The 19,829-nt window shown below is 43.6% G+C and overlaps 1 protein-coding gene across 2 annotated transcripts; it reads left to right on the forward strand.

Moving 5' to 3' along the window:
- Nucleotides 1-8,054: 8,054 nt before the first annotated feature.
- Nucleotides 8,055-16,421, forward strand: TOR4A (torsin family 4 member A). 2 transcript variants are annotated; one of them, XM_089535038.1, is made up of 2 exons: nucleotides 8,055-8,227; nucleotides 13,322-16,421. In XM_089535038.1, the coding sequence occupies exon 2, from the start codon at nucleotides 13,360-13,362 to the stop codon at nucleotides 14,599-14,601; it is 1,242 nt and encodes a 413-aa protein (XP_089391164.1). In that variant the 5' UTR covers nucleotides 8,055-8,227; nucleotides 13,322-13,359; the 3' UTR covers nucleotides 14,602-16,421. The 2 variants fall into 2 exon arrangements, with proteins under 2 accessions (XP_089391164.1, XP_089391165.1); XM_089535039.1 differs by lacking the exon at nucleotides 8,055-8,227 and adding an exon at nucleotides 8,491-8,512.
- Nucleotides 16,422-19,829: the final 3,408 nt, after the last annotated feature.

Raw genomic sequence — 19,829 nt, forward strand, 5'->3', positions numbered from 1 at the left:
CTATAACAGTCCAGGTGCTCTTGGATTTTAGCTGCCATCAGCTTCAGACAGCATGTCTAATGGTCATTGATGGTGAGTCTTGTAGTTCTGGAACATGTGGAGGGTCAAAGGTGCCCTACTCTTGTCTTAGATGCATTCTTCAAGGAGAAATATTCTTCTCTGTGGCTTCTCTATGGCTATGCCAAGCAGAGGGCTTTAGGAAGAAGGGATGCCCCTTTGCCAAATGAAGCTGTCATTTAGTGAGTCAGAGCATTATGTCTGTAGCTCAGTGCTGCCATGTTCTGGTTGGTGGTACCTTGGGGATCTTTCTTGGTTCCCATGCTACTCTTTTGACTGGAAGCTTGCATAGTAGCCTTAGCTGACATCAGAGTGCAGCTCTGTACAGCCAAACAGGTCTATGGTAATAAAAATGTTTTAAAACCCTTTCCCCCCCTGAAATATCTTGCTGTTTGTGTATTTCTGGTTTTGCTGGAAGTAGGTAGAAGATACATTTCTGTAGAGCCTGAGTCTCAACAATCAGAAATTTTTCTCGGTTACGTCTCTGCCATCTGGGTTTTCGGCAGGCATTATAATTGTGTGTTTTTTCAGCTGTAAAGGCTAGAATTTTGCCTGCCTAAAAGTCTCAGTCCTTATGTGTTATAATTTGCCATCACTGCCATGTTCTGCATGCCCATGTAAACTCTCCAGAAAAGCACTGCCATTGTTTCAGTTTTAGTAAGAGTTAATACCAAAGAGGACTGTGTGCTAGATAGATTGCACAGAGACGCGTGGGGGGCACAAGCTCATGCTTGCATATGTACACACACACACTCCTCTTCATCGCAACAACCACAGCTTCTTCCTGCTCCACCCTGAGCAAACATCTATAGTGCATCAAGTTTCCAGCTGCACACCATACTGTAGCTGTCAGCTGGGTAAGTTGGAGGGCTGTGCATGGGATCTAAATGGGGTGGAAGCATAGCAGAGTGTGAGCACAAATGAGAGAGGCTTTGAAAACTGAGCAAGGCTGGTTTTGTAGTAAGTGAAGTGGAGCCACAAAAATGCGGACAAAGCAAATCCTGAAAGGGCCATTTTGCCGCAACAGCTCTTTCGGCAGCCTCCTGGCTATCATATAACTTGCCAGAGGTGGAAACAACACGTTCTGCCTAGGAAGTGCTCCCTCTTTCCAGATTCTGTGACCTAGCACCACAGAAGGGAAGAGATGCTCCTGTATATGCTGAGAGGCACTTCTTTGGTACAGCTGGGTTCTGGCATTTTGTTAAAATGCTGGCACTAAGCCCAGTTAAGACTTGACCCTTTCCAACAGAATTGAAGCAGAAACAAGCTGGAACTCGCTGCAAGCATTCTCCCTCTTTTCCACCTTCCCATCCCCAGATGGCAGTCCCCTTTCTTCCTACAGACGTTAGCAGAAATGCATACTCATCTTTCCAGCTTCGCTTGAGGAAAGCTGACCCTCAAGATGTTAACTTCCAAGCCTGCATAATAATAATAATAATCAGGAATAATGATAGTTATAGTCCAGAAGGATGTGAAGGGCTACAAGTCCCCTAGTCTTGCTCTGGATGGTGTCTGCTTCTGCCTCTTCCACAGTGGCATCTTCTCTCTCTGCCTTTTCACAAACACCACACGCAGCAGGCAAAGTTTTTCCAGGCACAAACATTTAAGAAGCGGTAGAATAGGAGGGGGAGTGCTGACAACGTTTCATTTTTATATTTCAGCCTTTCCTGAAGGGGATGTCTATCTTCTTCTTTTCTAAGAGATGTTCCTTGTCTTCCAGCCTGTGTGCAGCAAGTTTCATCTTCTGAACTGAAAGTGGTTTGCCAGTTCCTTCTTCCTGCTTCCTCTTAGGGATGCTGTCCGGACTTGATATTCAAAATATAGTTCCTTCTTTACTGATTGCTTCACTAGAAGGCTGCTTGTGTTGGGATGAAGTCAGCATCAAACAGAGCCCTTTTCGCTGTTTCCCAGTCTTCCAGTAGCTGAAGCAACCCGGCTCTGCAATGCTAGTGTCAGGGCAGGGCTTTGGGGGAGATTTTCAAGATCTTACCCACCTTTGAGACTAACTGAAAGAAAGAAGTTGGCAGCATGAGCTTCTGTAGACTTGATGCCTACTTCATGCATCTGAAGAAGTAAGCTGAAGTCTACAAAAGCTCATGCGACTGAATATTTGTGCTGTTGTGGCTGCAAGAATAAGGGACATTTGCCTTTTTACTGCACCTTCAGCCAACTCCGGCCTAACATTGTGTGTGTTCCAGGGACTGGCTTTTCATCTACAGGAGAGAGTCGGATGAAATGAGAATCAGGCCGAGCTTTGCTTCCAAAGAAAAGAAGGGCAAGAAAGTGATATGGGCAACAACTTGCTAGATAAGGAACCATCTGATCTCTGGAGCCAGGAGGTCGAAGTGTATAATGTTTCTGGACTTGCTTCAGGTCAGATCTTTTCCCACCAGACTGAAATTCCAGGAATGCCGCAAACAGATAATCTTGACATCCGGTGGAAGGGAGGCACCGATCTCCAGTTTCCCTGAAGATAAACTTATCTGCAGAAACTCTCCTGAGTTCAGCTGAAATGAACAGACACCCAAAAAAAGCTCTTCAAAACCATCAGAGAAGAACCCTATACAGTGAGATTAGTCTCACTGTTGAAAAGAGCTGGTTCCCCATGAAGTCTGTTTAGGATTTCAGCCAAATATCATCCAAAAAATCTTACCTATGTGTTTGGAATCCATAATGTTGGCTTTATGTTTCCTTTGTTTGCTTATTTTATTCCACTAATTATATTTGGCTGTTAATATTTGACATTACGCAGTAGCTGACAAGCAGTGCTGTTTAATCTGTGTAACATGTAATAGTGAATATGTTAATATTTAGCGTTTAATATTGAAATATTAAGTTATATATTTATATTCTTTTTAAAAATGGATTCTGTATAAACATTGTTCATATTTACAATGGTATCTACCACGTTGGCATATAGTTAAGGTGCCACATTGTGGTATTTGTAGTTGCGATTGCTTTTAATATTTGTTACCTGACCTGGTAATTTCATTTCACATGCTCATATTGTTAGATTTGTATTAAAGACTTGCTGAAACGTGTTGAATTGCTCTTCTTTTTTTGTGGTGCAGGAACTTCTCCCTATTCTCTCCTTGTTATTTTTGCTTCTGGTACCAAATTTTCTGTGAAAGAAGACATGCCCAGAACATATTTTATTCTTTAAGCGAAGGTACTGGGCTAGAAAAGAAATACATTCTGGCACACTATTCCTTATGGGGCAAGAGTGGGCAACTGTGTTCTTCAAGACATTGGTCTGCATTTCTTATCAGTGTTAGTCAACCTCACAAATGTTGGAGGATTATGGGAGGTGCAGTCCAATAATACCAGAAGAAAAACAACTACAGACATCTCCATTAGGACTAGATTAGCTTTGCTGCTACAAATGTTTTCAGCTACAGCTCCCATAATTCTTTACCACTGGTTGGAGCTTTTGAAAGTTATAGTGTAAAAACATCTGGAAGAGCAAACGTTCCTTATACCTGGCTTAAATGGCTATCTCCAGTTTTGTTCCAATATCTTAGGGTATATCTACACTGTAGATACAGTATATCCAAATTAGTAATGTACTAACAGCTACTTTGCCTGTATTCCCAGTAACCTTTGCATGCCTTGCCTCTGGTAGGGTCAGAGAACTATGAAGTGCTAAACTAGACAAGCAAGTACCAAAGCCTGATCTTGGCCCAGGTTGCTGAACTGGATCTGGACTTGATATACAACAGCATACCACAGATGGGTTTACACTACCAATCCTATCATCCTCGGCCCACTGGTGTATATTAGGAGGTATACTCCCTGGCGGTTGAGGGAGATTGAGAGTGCATCTGCATTATAGAAGTCTTTAGCCTTCTCTTCTGAAGAATGCTGATGCCACATAAACCTATGGATCCCAGGATTCTATAGGATGGAACTAATGCAGTTGAAGTAGTGTCTGCATTCCTTCTACAATGCAGATGCACTCTCAGTCTCCCTCAACCGTCAGGGCTCTCACTGGAGTATACCTCCTAATATACACCAGCGAGCCGGGGATGATAGGAATGGTAGTCTAAACCCATCTGTGGTATGCTGCTGTATATCAAGTCCAGATCCAGTTCAGCAACCTGGGCCAAGATCAGGCTTTGGTACTTGCTTGTCTAGTTTAGCACTTCATAATTCTCTGACCCTACCAGAGGCAAGGCATGCAAAGGTTACAGGTAATACAGGCAAAGTAACTGTTAGTACATTACTAACTCTGGGAAAGCACCTGCTTCCCTGTTACCTGAACCAGAAACTTTCCTCCTACTTTCTCCAGATAATCTCTGTATTTATCCCTACATAGGGGTTGCATGGCTCAGAATAGGCTGGTGGTGGCCTGTTAAATGGATTCAATGGAGAACGGTGCACTCTTTATCCCTTTATAAACTTTTGCAGAAGAGGGGATTTCAGCATCTCCGGCTTTTCCCTTCATTCCAGCAGGACAAACTGCATCTTTCCAGATTCTCACTTTCGTCAATTCTTGAAGACACCAGAACCTTAGCCAGAAGAGAAGATCCATATTGAGTTATTCTCAAGAGAGTAGGTTGCCAATGTTGTTTTCTGGTAAGAGTCCTGCACTTTTCAGTTTATGTGCTCTGAGATGAAATTAGAGTGTGCACACAGTTTTCCAAGAGTTGGCCATGCCATGTCCATCACGTTCACAGAATCCACAGCTGTGGATTTCATTCTTCTTCTTCTATTATATTGCAATGTCTATATCCTTTTAAAAAAATTAGCACTGTTCTGCAACAATATATTTCCCCCTGGCTTCGATGACAGGCATGCAAAGGAAAGAATACGCCTGTTATTGTTTCCAAGGGATTTGCATGCCCCTGGCGCTAGGGTTCACTTCACTACAAGGTGGGAAAGGGGAAACAGGACTGGGTCTCTCTCTACATTACGAAGCTCAGCGACGGCAACAAGAGGCTTGATGCCATGGGGCTGCGTTCACAAAATACAAAGGACCTTGGTGGTGGTGAGTAGAGGACTTTGATTTCCGTGGGGAAAGAGGGGCTGCAAACCCCACGGCAGAAGGGATCCATTCAAAAATTGGTACTTGATTTCCCTATTTGGGCTTTGACTGGGCCATTCTTTCCGCAGACAGAAGCTGGCCTTCAAAGAGTCTGAGTTTTAAGATCATGAACTTAAAGACAGAAACATTTGATGAGGACATGGGAGAGAGCCTTCTCAGTGGCTGCTCCCAACGTATGGAAATCTCCCATGGCCGGCTTGGTTGGCTCCATCTCTACTCTCTTTCCACTGGCAGGAAAAGACCTTTTTATTTAGGTAGACCTTTGGCGTTTGGGGGGATTGAACGTTGGGCTATAATTCTGGAGACCCAGAGTTCAAATCCCCGCTTGGTCAGGGAAAGCCACTGGATGGCCTGAGGAAAGTCACAGCCTCAACGAAAGGCAATGGCGAACCTCCCTCTAAACAAATCTTGCTAAGAAAACCCCATGGTAGCTTTGCCTTAGAGTTGGCATAAGTTGGAAAGGACTTAAAGGCACACAACAACAAACTTTGGTGTCTGTCCCACTACATTATATAACTCATTGGGTGATCTTAGGGGTTGTCACACCTTCTCAACCTAGCATACATCATCTGATTCTTGGGAGGTTTTAAAATGGTACTATCCTAAACAGTTTTGGAGGAGGGTCTCAGACTGATCATTGACCCAGGTCAAGTGGCTTTCCGGTCCTTAAAGCTGAAATTAAAAGAGTGGACATGTTTGAGAGACCACAGTAATTGTATAAGAACTGATAAGAAAAACTCGCTAAGAAACAATTTCATTTATTTTGCTCCTGTCATGGGTTTCCTTTATCATGTCTCCTCTATGGTCACATTTCCTTCCTGGAAATAACTGCCACTTTTTATAGAATCCAAGAGTCGGATGAGACCCCAAAAGTCACCTAGTCCAAGCTGTTGTCATGCAGGAATACACAGTCAAAGCACTCCCAACAGATGGCCATCCAGCCTCTGTTTAAAAACCTCCAAAAAAGGAGGCTCCACCACACTCTGAGGCAGCGTCTTCCACTGTTGAACAGCTTCTGATGTCAAGTTCTTCCTAATGTTGAGGCGGAATCTCTTTGCTTACATGTTGACAACAGGGGTAAAATGAATGACAGATTTGCATGAGCAACAACCCACCAAACAGTGATACCTTTATTGGCCATCCAAAATGCATGATATACTTGTTGCAAGCTTTTGAAGCTCCACTGGCTTCTTCGTCAGGCAAGATGTTACAAACCAAACAGAAAGGGGGAAATGGAGATGTTAGTAAGATGCCTATGTTTTGTTGTTTTTGTCCTTAGTTAAGATGGTATGAGGATGGTAGATTTTGCAGGCTGGCTCTTCCTCCTTCTGGCCATGCGAGAATTGGGAGTTGAACAAAGTCCAGGAAATTTAAAGGCTATTTGCATATATCAACAGGACTCTTCTCTTGCAATCCAATCTCTCCATTCCTGTGAGGCCACAGGCCTCTTGTAGGCAGAGGACAATGGATTTTTCAGGAAGCCTCCATGTTTTTGCATGAAGTTTGCCTGTGTTAATTTCTATATATAGAAGCATTTGGAAAGAATGACTATCATTTAAACAGAAATACAATACAACCTGTTGAGTGGGGAAGAGTGTGGTCAGGCAAGCTTGCATCTGCTCCTCCGTCTGTTATCTAGGTGCAGATTGCCTCTTTTAATACTCAATGGTTCTGTGTTTTGGAAAGTGTTCAGGAAGAATCTCACTCTTCCTAGTATAGTCAGGTAAAAGCAAACTGCTGCAGCATCGCCTAGCTTGTCTGTTCTTCTTCCTCGTGAACACTTTTTGCAGTCCTAACTTCCTGACCACACTCTGATGTTCCTTGGCCACATATGTCCCTGTTTCCACTTGAGAAATGTTGGAGAATATGTACTAGCTAGGAATTGAAATCCAAAACATCTTCTTGTTAACTGTCCTTGAGTTGACCTCAACTCACATCTCCAAAAACCCCTGTCCTCCATTGCTCTGCTCAGGTCCTGTAAATTCATACTGGTGACCTTCCTAATTGAGTCTATCCACTTAGCACAGGGTCTTTTTCAATTTCTCCTTCCCTCCAACTTTTCCTAGCATTGTTGTCTTTTCTAGTGATCCCTGTCTTATTATGATGTGGCCAAAGTAAGACAGTCTCAGTTTGATCATCTTGGCTTCCAGGGAGATTTCTGGCTTGATCTGTTCATTGTTTTGGCTTTTCCATGGTATCCTCAGCACTCTTCTCCAGCACCACATCTCTAATGAATTGATTTTCTCCTTGTCCACTTTTTTCACCGTCCAGCTCTTGCATCCGTACACAGTGATGGGAAATACAAGGGATTAGACAGTTCTAATTTTAGTGCCCAGTTGTATATCTTTACTCTTTAGGGGGTTTTTTCTACCATTTTCATGGCTTTCCTTACCTTTCCTAGTCTTCTTCTGACTTCTTGACTGCAGTCACCATTCTTTTACTATTTTGTCTAGAGGACATCTAGGGGATGAAAATGTGAAAACCACTAGCCTACCCGCAATGAAACTACACATTGGGATGTTCCTGTGTTCATATAAGGCCCTTATCCTGTATGCTACCACTTGCCTCTTACTCTCCCCTTCCTTCGCCTCTCTGTGACCTGGGACTCCTCCTCATAGTGGAATGGTTGGTGACAGTGGCCTGATTCGGGGCATAACTGGAATCAGGTTTCCTGTATTTCGTTCCTAGCCAATGAAAGTGCAAACCACTGTGTGTGTGTGTATGTGTGTATGTGTGTGTGTGTGTGTATGAGCTGTGCGCCTGAAGTGCTCTTGCAACAGAAGCGGTTATGCGCAAGCCTACAAGCCAACAGCCAAACACAGCTGCAGCAGACTGCGATAGAGATAAGGCCTCATGTGGGTGTGTGAGGAGGAAGCTCCAGAGGGAGGGGACCCCACTCCCATCCTTGCCATTTTCTCTCTCTCTCTCTCTCTCTCTCTCATTCTCTCTTCCATGCGTAGAGGCAGGCCACAGCACCTTTGTACAAGTGGCTCCACTCTCAGGCCTCCCTACAACACTCAGCCCATCTAAATCCCAGCTCTTTGGCCTCCAGATGGGACTGGACCTATTCATTCAGAAGTGGGAAGACAGTTCCCTGTTGGTGAAGTTCCCAAGACCTGACGCTTGGTAAATTGTCTCTGTTTGTCTGTGATGGGGTCGGTCTGGAGTGGGTGGGTGGGTGGGTGGATGGATGGATGGGTGGAGAGTCCGGCCTGTTTACTGGACAGAGGGGTGCAGGAAGGTTGTGAATTTCGCCAGCTGACCAGAAGTGAAAGCTAGGAAGAGAAGCATAAGAGAGAGGGAGAGAGAGAGAGACTACTAGCTTGCTCTGCTGTGCCACACGGGATCAGAGTCTGATGAAAAGGTTGGCAACTCTGTGTACTGATTCCAATCCACTCTGGAACCCAGCAGGTATTTTTGGATACCTTTAGCACAGTGGTTCCCAACCTTTCTAATGCCGCAACCCTTTAATACAGTTCCTCATGTTGTGGCGACCCCCAACCATACAATTACTTTCATTGCTACATGCAAATATGTGTTTTCCAATGGTCTTAGGCGACCCCTGTGAAAGGGTTGTTCGACCCCCAAAGGGGTCCTGACCCACACAGGTTGGGAACCACTACTTTAGCAGCTGCTTGATGTGGTTGTGTGCCTTCAACTGGTTTCTGACTTATAGCAACCCTAGGGTGAACCTATCATGGGTTTCCTTAGCAGGTTTCTTCAGAGGGGGTTTGCCATTGCCATCCCCTGAGGCTGAGACAGTATGACTTGTCCAATGTCACCCAGTGGGTTTCCATGGCAGAGCAGGGATTTGAACCCTGTTCTCCAGAGTCATAGTCCAGTGCTCAGACCACTACATCTATGACTTCAAGTCAATTCCACTTTAAGGCAAATCTTGAAATTCTGAAAATAATGTCCATCTTAAGAGATGAGACAGGACACACTGTGTGTAAAATGATGGCTTCTAAATGTAAAATACACACTCCTTCCACAGAATGCATGTGTTGAAATAGATTCCTTGGCAATGCATGCTGATAGTCCATACTGGCAATGAACCGATTGACAGCTACAAGAGAGTAGCTTCCTCACTTGGTATTCTATGAACTCACTTTTCACTATGGTTGAGCAACTTGTACCCTCCAGATATTGTTGGTCTACAACAACGGTCCCCAGGCTTTCGTCTTTTCAGATGTTTCGGACTTCAGCTCTCAGAATTCCTGACTATTGGCCAAGCTGGCTGGGGCTTCTGGGAACTGAAGTCCAAAATATCTGGAGGACCCAAGTTTAGGTACCACTGGTCTACAATTTCCATCAGCCCTGGCCTTCATAGTCAACAGCAAGTGATGATGGAAGCTGCAATCCAACAGCATCCAGAAAGCAACAGGTTCTCTGCTCCTAACTTTGAGAGCTTCTAGATAGGGTTTCCAACTTTCTAAATATCCCTTTAATACAAGACAGAGAGCAGCTAAAGGTTTTCCTCTCACTTCAGGTTCTACTGCCATAAGGCTGCTATTAAAGGTGCCAAAGCAGGGTTACTGAAAGTAACTTGGCAACCCCAAATATAGAGTTTTTGTATAAGTAAAGAGAGGTGACATCCACAAGGCAGATAGAGACAGATGATCCCTGCAAACCCTGATAGCAGATTGGGAAACTAGTGGCTAAAGCCATTGGGAAATTATTTTATGATAGCATCCTTCAAGCTGGTTGTAAAGATCATTTCCTGACAAATGCTTGTGAAGAACCAGCCTTCCTTCAAGGGTGAATGGTGTGTTAAGGATGGGTCCACATTTCAGGTTTCCACAAACTGCATAATTTATGGACAGGCGATTTATTGTACAGGTCAAGTGCCCCTTATCCGAAACACTTGCAACCAAAAGTGTTTCGGATTTTGGAATTTTGGGATTATGGAATACCTTTATTTGCATATATGGATATAATGAGATATCCAGAGGATGGGACCCAAGTCTAAATACAAAATTCTTTTATGTTTCATAGACGCCTTATACACATAGCACAGAGGTAATTTTTATACCATGTTTTTTAAAATAATGTTGTGCATGAAATAAAGGTTGTGTAGTACACTGGACCATCAGAAAGCAAAGGTGTCACTATCCTAGCCACTAATGAATAAAGTTTTGGTTTTTGGAGTATTTCAGATTTCAGAATTCCATATAAGGGAAACGTACAACCTGTAATCCATAGGTGACAAAAAGTTGTGAGGAATGGCAAATACTGGAGGACAGGCAAGAGAAGATAACATTTCTGAACTGAAGGGTTCCCAAACTTTGGTCCACCAGGTGCTTTGGACATCAGCTCCCAGAATTTCTGACGGTTAACTAAGCTTCATGGGGCTTCTGGGAGTTGAAGTCCAAAAGACCTGCAGGACCAAAGTTTGGTGACCATTGGGTTAGGGCAATGCCAAGCAAATGGAATTCAGGCAAGACAGGTTTCCACGAAGAAGCCTTTTTCTTCATGTACCTTAGGCTCAGGGAGCAGACCATGCTATAGGTTTTGCTGGCCTCTTCCCTTGGGGTGGGAACTGTTTTTGGTTAGAAATGAAGCCTGACCAGTTTTGCTTGAGGCTCCCTGGCCCCCAGGATCCCAACGTTAATAAGTAGCTGAAAGTGAGCATTCCAAGCAGCTACTCATGGCCTGCAATTCCTCCTATGAGACCTGATGGTGACTAATGCTGTGTGGCTCTGTTTGCACAAACTCAGCCAATTTCCTGAATTCCTTATATAATTTAGAACTTCTTACCTTCCATCCCAAATGCACAGGGTGGCCAGAAAAGGTTATATCGTGCCTGATTTGCAAGGATTAAATCTACTCTCGAGTCCATGCGGCATAGTGGTCTCCAGACTGGCACTCTGGAGACCAGGGTTCGATTCCTTGCTCAGCCATGAAACCCACTGGGTAACCCTGGACAAGTCACAGGCTCTCAGACTCCGGAGAAGGCAATGGCAAACCTCCCCTGAACAAATCTTGCCAAGAAAACTAGTTTGCTTTAGGGATTGCCATAAATCAGAAATGACTTGAAGGCACACAACAACACAATCTGCCTTCAACCAGTCAGTTTTAGAGGACAGCCTATGGTTCTAGTAATTTGAGGGGGGGGGGGGGAAATACATATTATTATCTGAAGTCGAAGGCTTTCGTGGACGGCATCTGTAGTTTTTTGTGGGGTTTTGGGGCTATGTGGCCATGCTCTAGAAGAGTTTATTCCTGACATTTCGTCAGCGTCTGTGGCTGGCATCTTCAGAGAATGCTGGCACGGAAAAGAGTGAGGTGTGTGTGTGTGTGTGTGTGTGTACATATATATATACTGTGTGACCCTGTATATACCCCACTCTCTTCCATGCCAGCATTCTCTGAAGATGCCAGCCACAGCTGCTGGCGAAATGACAGGAATAAACTCTTCTAGAACATGGCCACATAGTCTGAAAAAACCACAAAAAACTATAAACCATATTCCTCTCTGCTCACGCCCTCAATATATGGTATTTGCCACCTCTGTGGCCTCACTATCATGGGCCAAGCAGAGATTTCTTCATTGATGTTTTGTGGTATCTGATTCATGGTTTGGCTTCATGTGGGGAGAACAAAGCCTCCTCATGGCTTCTTCAAAAGAAAAGAAGAACAGTAGGGAAAACACCCACCAAACCTTGCTATCTACAACGTATTGCAGGAAGTGCAAGGAGGAATAAATGTTAATTCCAAAGAGTCCAAACACAACGTTTGCAACCAAAGGAAGGGCTTTGCAAGATTAGATCGAAAGGCCAGTTTTTGGCAAGCATCCTGTTTCCATCAGTGGCTAACATGATAACAACCAAGTTACCCTGTTTGGAAGTATACAAGCAGAGCATGAGTGTGGGGCAAACTGTAGAGTTCCAGACTTTAGAGAGTGACCCTAATCCACGTCCCCATTAAGAGCCACAGAAATCATTGGTTAACCCTGGATCGGTCACTCTTTCTCAGCTTCACTTACTTCATACGGTTGTGGTGAACATAAATTAGGGTTGGGAAAAGCTATGAAAATAGCTCAGCCTCTTCTGAGAAAAGACAGACTAGCTCATTTTGGATAGGAATTTGCAAAGACAGACATGAGAGAGGAATATTGTTACTAACATACAGTTGCAAGACTCAGTTGTGTTTTTCTAGTAGAACTTTAACCAAAGGAACAATGGGCCTTTCTGGCATTTAATAAATCAGCAGGAGTGGTAAGTAAGGCAGTAGTCTGTTCATGCCTGATAACTGGTTTGTGTATCTCCTCTTTCCCATTTTTACTGGCAGAGTTTCCTTCTCTATTGTTTTTGTCTATAGATGTTTGAGTTTTGTCCTGCTTCTACATGCAAAAATCTCAGGATGTTTGTATTAACAGCTTTACGAATGGCCAATTTGCCACAGCACAATGGTCATTGCCAGTAATTTCTGCATTCCATTTCCTTGTATATTTTGCTTTTACTGTCTATGCCAACCATGTATACTTTATATAATATAAAACTGTATTGCAGCATAACATTCAATGCACCTGATGCATCATGCTCACTTTCAAGAGACCCCAGGAGGCTTTCTTGTTTGTGGCTGAAAACAGCATTGGTAAAATCGCACAATTAAAACTTTCCACTTTAAAAAGACATTAAAATTAATAGCCTTTAGGTGGCACTGCTGTCTAAGATGTTGTATGAAACATATCCAGGGGTAGCCTTGTTGTCCATGCAGCCAAATACTGGTTGGGTCTCCTTAATCCTGGAATACTAAAATCTAAAATATTCCAAAAATCAAACCTTTTTAATGTGTGCCTGACACAGTGGCACCTTTGCTTGCTGATGGTTTAAGGTAAGCAAACTTTGTTTCATGCACAAAATTATTAAAATGTTGTATTATACAATTACCTTCAGGCTATGCGCATGAATTAATTTTGTGTTTCAACTTGGGTCTCATCTACAAGATGTTATATGATTCTAAAATCTAATCATCATCATCTGAAATTCAAAACAATTCTGGTCCCAAGCATTTTGGATTAGGGAGACTCAGCCTGTACAACAAAATAGAAAACCCAGAAAACTGGACCCTTTATTGGGTAAACCAAAAAGCACAAAGTATACTGTGTGCAAGCTACCTGGTTGCAATCTATAGAGGGTGATAAAAGCACCCAAAGACTCTAAGCAATGTGCCGCACTGCCTTTCCTGTTTTTCTCATGCTTCTTTTCACTGTCACAGAGACAACAGCCTTGCAAGGCCTGCAAGACGAGGTTGAGATGGATGGCAGAAAGTCTGCTCTGAAAAGCCCCCAGAAGCTTTCTCTGCTCTCTTCCCCAGTGCGGGCCGTCATTCGCCTCCGGAGGACAGCCCAAATCCTTAAAAAAGGCCTCTTGCCTGGAGATCCTCAAGCGAAGCTCCTCCAGCGTCAGATCTCCCTAGGCAAAGCAAAAGTGGGCAGCGCTTCCACCTCTCTTTTGAGCCAAGCAAGCTTTGAGAGTTCACAGTATTTTACTTTCGACACCTCCGTGCAGCCGCCGTCGACAAAAGGCAGCAAAAGGAAGAAGAGGTCAAAGAACCCCAGAGTGCTGTATCCAGAAAACTCCAGAAAGTACCTCCCGACGGAGCACAAGAGCAAAGCCAAGAGATGCCTCCTCCTGTTGGTTGGCATCGTCTGCTTCCAGATCCTCAATGCCATTGAGAACTTGGATGATAATGTTCTGAAATATGACTTGGATGGGCTGGAGAAGACCATGCACCGGGAAGTCTTTGGGCAGACCTTAGCCGTGGAGAGCATTATGGGGCTGCTGAAAGACTACCTGGCGACTCACATACACAACAAGCCTTTGGTGATCTCCTTCAACGGCCCAAGTGGGGTTGGGAAGAGCCACGTGGGTTGGTTGCTTGCCAAGCACTTCCGGTCCCTCATGGGCCACAATAGTGTGCTCCACTATTTTGCTCTGCACCACTGCCCAGATGATGCTTCCGCAGCATCCTGCCAGCTAGAACTATCCAAGACGATCAGCGACATAGTAACCCAAGCGGAAATAGAAGAAAAGATCCCCTTGTTTATTCTGGATGAGGTGGAGTTCATGTCTCCAGCCTTGCTGGAGACCCTCAGTGGATTCTTCCAGACAAACCTAACCAACGAATTTCTCAATGCTGTCTATATTCTCATCAGCAACCTGGGGGGAGAGGAGATCACAAAAGTTATCCTCCAGAACGTCTCCAACAACCTGCTGAAGCCCCAGAGACAGTTGGACCAGCTGCGGACAGTTCTCCGTCCAGTTCTCAGCCAAAGGCACCCTCTTTGGACCTTGGTGGAGATTGTTCCATTCACATTATTGGAGAAGAGCCACATCCTGAGCTGTTTCTATGAGGAGATGATGAGCGAAGGCATTTATCCCGATCCGAACCGCATCGAGCGCTTAGCCAGTCAGCTCAACTATTACACCAAAGAGGAGCAGCAGTTTGCTGTCACTGGTTGCAAACAGGTTGTGGCCAAAGTTAATCTGCTTTAAGGAAAGATGGACACGCAGGATAAGGTCCCCCTTTGCTTTGTTTTGGGGGATGTGCAGGTTATATCTGCAGACTGGAAATCATGAGTTATATGTAAAAGTCGTGCCATGTAACACATTGCCTGTTTTGGGTAACAAGGACAAAGCAAAGTTACATTTCAGAAGTGATGTAACACGTGGGAACAAAATATTGGTGTAGACACTATTGATGTAACATGTAAAAGTTTCTAGCTACTTTTGCAAGTTGCATTTAGAGGGCATTTTCAGGCCACCATTGCAGGAATGTTTCAAGTTCATGCCAGTCTCTGAGCTACCGAAAAGCGTAACCATCAGTGTGCAACATGTTGCTTTTAGAAAACTGAAACAAGCAAGGGCAACAGACTCACTTTCAAATACTGTAACAAGGAAGAGGAGCAAAAATGACTTCCAAAAGATAGCTATCCAAGCTCTGGTTTTTACCAATGGTTAAATTTGTTTCCAAATAAACAGAGATAAGGGTGGTGCGGATTTAAAAAAAGATTGTTAGAACGTATATTTAGGAACAACGGAAGCTACTGGCAACTCCTCTGAGACCTCAGGTATTCACAGAAACCCTCTCTATAGGTTGCCTTCTCTCTAATTCTTTGTCCATATTGAACTATAGCAAGGCCTTCAAAATTGGGAAGGTCTGCCAGTTTCCCTTTCTCTGGGCTCATCCAGAAAGGAATGAAAAATCTCTGGAAGTACCAAGAACTTCCAATTCTTTTTTGCTTTGATTTTACCTGCCTAGTTCCAGGTTTGCATCCCAACAATATCTTGAAATATCCCAGTATTCTCACTCTCTCCTGAAATGTCATGCAACATTTCAGATTCTTACCCATTCTCACCGAACCTTCTTTATTCAGGAGTTAAAGGGTGCCTCTCCACTGTATAAATCATGCATTTTAACTGCCACAGTTTGGCAAGGTAGCAGTGCCCTTTGGCAGAGCAGGTTAAAGACCTTGTAAAACTACAAATCCCCGGATTCCATAGAATGGAACTACAACACTTAAAATGGTGCCATAACTGCATTATCTCTACAGTCTGGATACATCTCCATAGTGCTTTAGTGCTTTAGCAATATTACAGTAGTTAAACCTTAGGGTCATTTTGTTTTTCTGCAAACGTTCCTCTTTTCCTTGACTGAGCTTTACTGAATCTGGGACCTGGGAGTAACAGCTGAGTTTACTGGCAATGGCTGTCTTGGCTATTTCTGGGGTAATACAAACAAGACATCCAAGCAGAAATAGATTTCATTTTGGAAAATACTGGGTTAATTTAAACAGGAATGAAAAGTTCTCGGTAATGCTACGAGTTCTCAGGAAACACTTTGGGACGAAGGAAAGGTCATGTGGGTCTTTAAAATAAAACCAGTTTGTACAGGAATAAAACCTGGACCTTTTTTTGTTTCTCACCTAAAGGGGCTTGCTAGCAATTTTGCAATGCTCAAGTACTTTATTTTCTGAGCGTGAAAATATTTGCCAGTTTAGATAGTGCTTCAAAAACAAACGGAAGGTAATGCTTCCTCCATTTGCATTGGCCAAATTCAACAGCCACAGTGTGGAAAAGACCTTGTTGTTCCTGTCTACAATGCAAGATGAAAAGGTACTTATTAAAAACAATAACTATCAAGCCTAGTTCGCCATTACAAGGATAAATATACAGAGATTTTAGGCAGGACTTTCCAGAAATAAGCATTCAGCTGAAGACTGACCAGTCTATCCATTTCAGCCCTCTCCCACATTTATGTTTCCAATAAAAACCTCACTTGTTCCACCCTAAATAGCAAGCCGTATGTGAAGGTTGACACGTTCTTAAAATGCTCTGGAGCAAAAATACTAATATTGCCCACTGCTTATTGTCCCAGTAAGAAAAGATCGCTTTTGTATACAAAGGGAGTCAGAATTCTTTTATCTTCTCAAAGGGTGGGAATCAGTTTCAAACATGGGATTCAGTTTCAAAGATGTTGTGTGTGTGTATTTTGGGGAGAGGACATTCCAGCGGTTGGTAGGATGAGATGGTGGGACCATCCTTCTCCATCACAGTTTAGCAGAAATCTTTTACGGACGATAACTAAGCCTTAGGAAAGAGGCAGAAGCCCCATACAGACTGCCCAAATAGAGCTGCTTTGGGTCACTTTGGAGGTATGCTGTTTCAATGATGCATGTGTCCTAAGAGTCCGGAAGCTGCACCAAAGCTACACTCCAGTCATTAGCACTGAATCGTGACATTGGTGCGGCTTCCGGACTCTTAGGACGCATGCATCATTTAAACAGCATACCTCCAAAGTGACCCAAAGCAGCTTTATTTTGGCCTGTCTGTATGGGGCCAGAGTTATGCAAAAGCTTAGAAGTCGGCTAAAAATGGTCTGATGGGTAAGAGAGTGTGACTATCTGAGGAGCCACAAAGGCTAGATTTGTTCTCAAGGAGGTAACTTCTCCACTCCTAAATACTACAGCAATGTCTTTCTGCACCAAAGTGGGATCCCTTACCAGGGCTTGCAGTACTCATGAACTTTGTAACTGGGATCCCAGTAATACTATACTTTAGAAATATCAACTTGGTGAACTTTGAGGGTCAATCCTGTCCACCTGTCTCCATAACAAACGGAGTCTACAAAAGCTTATGCTACAACTTCTTTCACCCAATTTGTCTCAAAGGTGCTGCAAGATCCCTTTACATACTGATATTCCAGACTTACATAGCTATGTAAGTCTATCAGGTGTTACATAGCTGCTATCCAGAGTTGTAGCACATTACTACACCAGGATGTTCTAGTACTGTAGTAGCACAATTTCTTGAATGTGATTACAATGGTAGCAATAACACTGTGAAAACACTTATTCTGAGCACACTGACAGTCCTTTCTACTTCTCTCCCTGCACCGCAAAAACAGCGGACATATTCCCCGTTGCTTCGTCAGAAAGCAGCCTCAGACTTTGCCCTAGAGCGATGCAATTCAAAAATAGCCTTCCCTTACATTCACCTTCTTATGTAATAATCCTAGGACCGAGGCAGGTGGGTTGATAAAGCAGGTGTGGTGACTCATATCTTCATTTCATTTTTTGGTCGGTGTCTTGCGACCTTTTCTGCACAGCCAGCACTCATGTGTTAATAACCTCTCCCTAAAAATAGCAAGCCATAATCATCAGTATTTCTTCTTCTTTTTTTAAATGTGTGTGTCTTCTTTTTTAACCAAACACACAAGGTATTTGCCTGGTCAGGCATATCCTCCAGGAGGCTATCCGTCTTTCGAAATTAACAACAATAATTACCAAACAAATGAGTCACGGCTGCTAGGAGAGACAAGGGGAGCTGATTCACCAGTATGTTTTGCAAAGGAGTCGGGTTTTGAGGTTGTTATTTCTTGTGTTTATTTGAATGTGCCATTAGCTAGCCTTGCAAAGCGATGTTCTAGAAGAGACGTTCAGATGCAGGGAAAGAAATGATGTTGGGGACATCATAAGAACCAGCTATTTGGACAAAGGATTCAGAGGCCGCATTCCCACTTACAAATAAATCGCTTTGCGATCTGAATCGACAGATTGGTTTGACAGCAGAGCGTGGTTCACACTACATTTGCCCCGATCACATTTTCTTGCTGCAAAATAAAATAAAGTAACCCACTTATGGTTCACGTTGACAAATGAATCAATTCAAAATGGACCTGCTCCAGCCGGCCAAAGGGCAAATTTAAATCCGATCCGATCTGCATCTGGTTCACACTTGCATGGAATCGATTTATCCAAAAAGACGCTGAAAAAATCAGTGTCAAAAAGACATGGGTTAAATGGGTCTAGCACATCCCCCCCCTCCGAATCACTTTGGTTCAAGTGCGAACCATGGTCATTTAAACTGGTACAAACCAATCTGCGAACTGGTTTAAAAGGTAGTGGGAATGAGTCCAGAGAGAAAAGGAAGCTGGGCTGGAACAGCATCTTAAATTTTAAAATCGGACTTAAGCTTTTAAAAATAGGTCAGTGTCAATAGATTTACAGCACAGTAGACAGAAGGTAGGTCATTGCCATCCTCTGAGGCTGAGAGAATGTGACTTGCCCACTCAGTGGGTTTTTATGTTCGAGCAGGGAATCAAACCCTGGTCTCCAAAGTCGCAGTACAATGTTCAAACCACTCCACCACTTCTGCTCTAGTCCTCATCATGTTCCCAGAATTTGGCAACGGCTGAGCCAATGTGGTCAATAGTTAAAGATTTCCAACCTCCGTGGGCACCTGTGTTTGCCTCTTGCTGGCATTGCTAAGTATTCAAGGCTATCAGAGAAGATCTGTCCTACTCCTCCCAGTGAGTTGGTGCAAGAGGATGCGAAGAAGACACCTGTCGGTATCAATGGCAGAGAGGGAATCACCCAATATATCCCCCGCTTGTATTGAAAAGAGGAGCTGGCATCACAAGAAAGGGAAAGAAGAGAATCAAAGCAGGGTGGGGTAGACATGGCAGAGCCTAATGGCTTGAAGGTGTTCGGTTAAATTTAATTTCCCCAAGACCTCACTGCAGATTTACATGAGATGCTGGCGCTCCTCAAAATGCCTTGGGCTTCCACATGTCACACAGTTATACCATATATTCTCAACTATGAGTCGATTCATGTTTAAGTTGAGAGGAGCCAAAGTTATGGATAAGTCAAGAGTAAAACCCAACTCCTTGAACCTTTCCTCCAATATTTTGTTCTCTGTACCTCTTATTCTTGTTCTCTGAACCTGCTCTATACTTGCCTATAAGTCAACCTCATGTACAAGTAGAGGGCAGGTTTGGGGCCAAAAGTATGGGTTTTGATATGACTTGTGGATAAGTTGAGGGTAAAATGTTGAGACATGTAACCAAGGATCTAAAGCAAACTTTGGTCCTCCAGATGTTTTGGATGTCAGCTCCCAGAATTCCTGACTGTTGGCCAAGCTGTCTGGGGTTTCTGGGACTTGAAGTCCAAAACACCCAGAGGACCAAAGTTTGGGAATCACCGATCTAAAGAATAAAGGAAAGGGACACAGTGCCAAAGACCTTACAAAATCCCAGCAGTGGCACCAAATGTTGTTGACATACTCTGTGGTCAGCAGCCAGCAACATCTGGGCCCTCCGCATCTCTTCACCTGCGCTTTGCTCATGAGCCAAAAGAGAGTTATTTCACTTCTTTATTCCAAAACTGCAAGCCCATCCCCAGCCCAAAGGCTTATGCCAACACCTTGCCAAAAAAGCATGG

Source organism: Sceloporus occidentalis, unplaced genomic scaffold, assembly GCF_023333645.1.
Source record: "Sceloporus occidentalis isolate IW3139 unplaced genomic scaffold, rSceOcc1.0.p SCAF_8, whole genome shotgun sequence".
NCBI lineage: Eukaryota > Metazoa > Chordata > Lepidosauria > Squamata > Phrynosomatidae > Sceloporus > Sceloporus occidentalis.

Excerpts from the sequence above, each read along its gene's own strand:
- TOR4A (XM_089535038.1), top strand. The coding sequence starts at position 13,360 with ATGGATGGCAGAAAGTCTGCTCTGAAAAGCCCCCAGAAGCTTTCTCTG.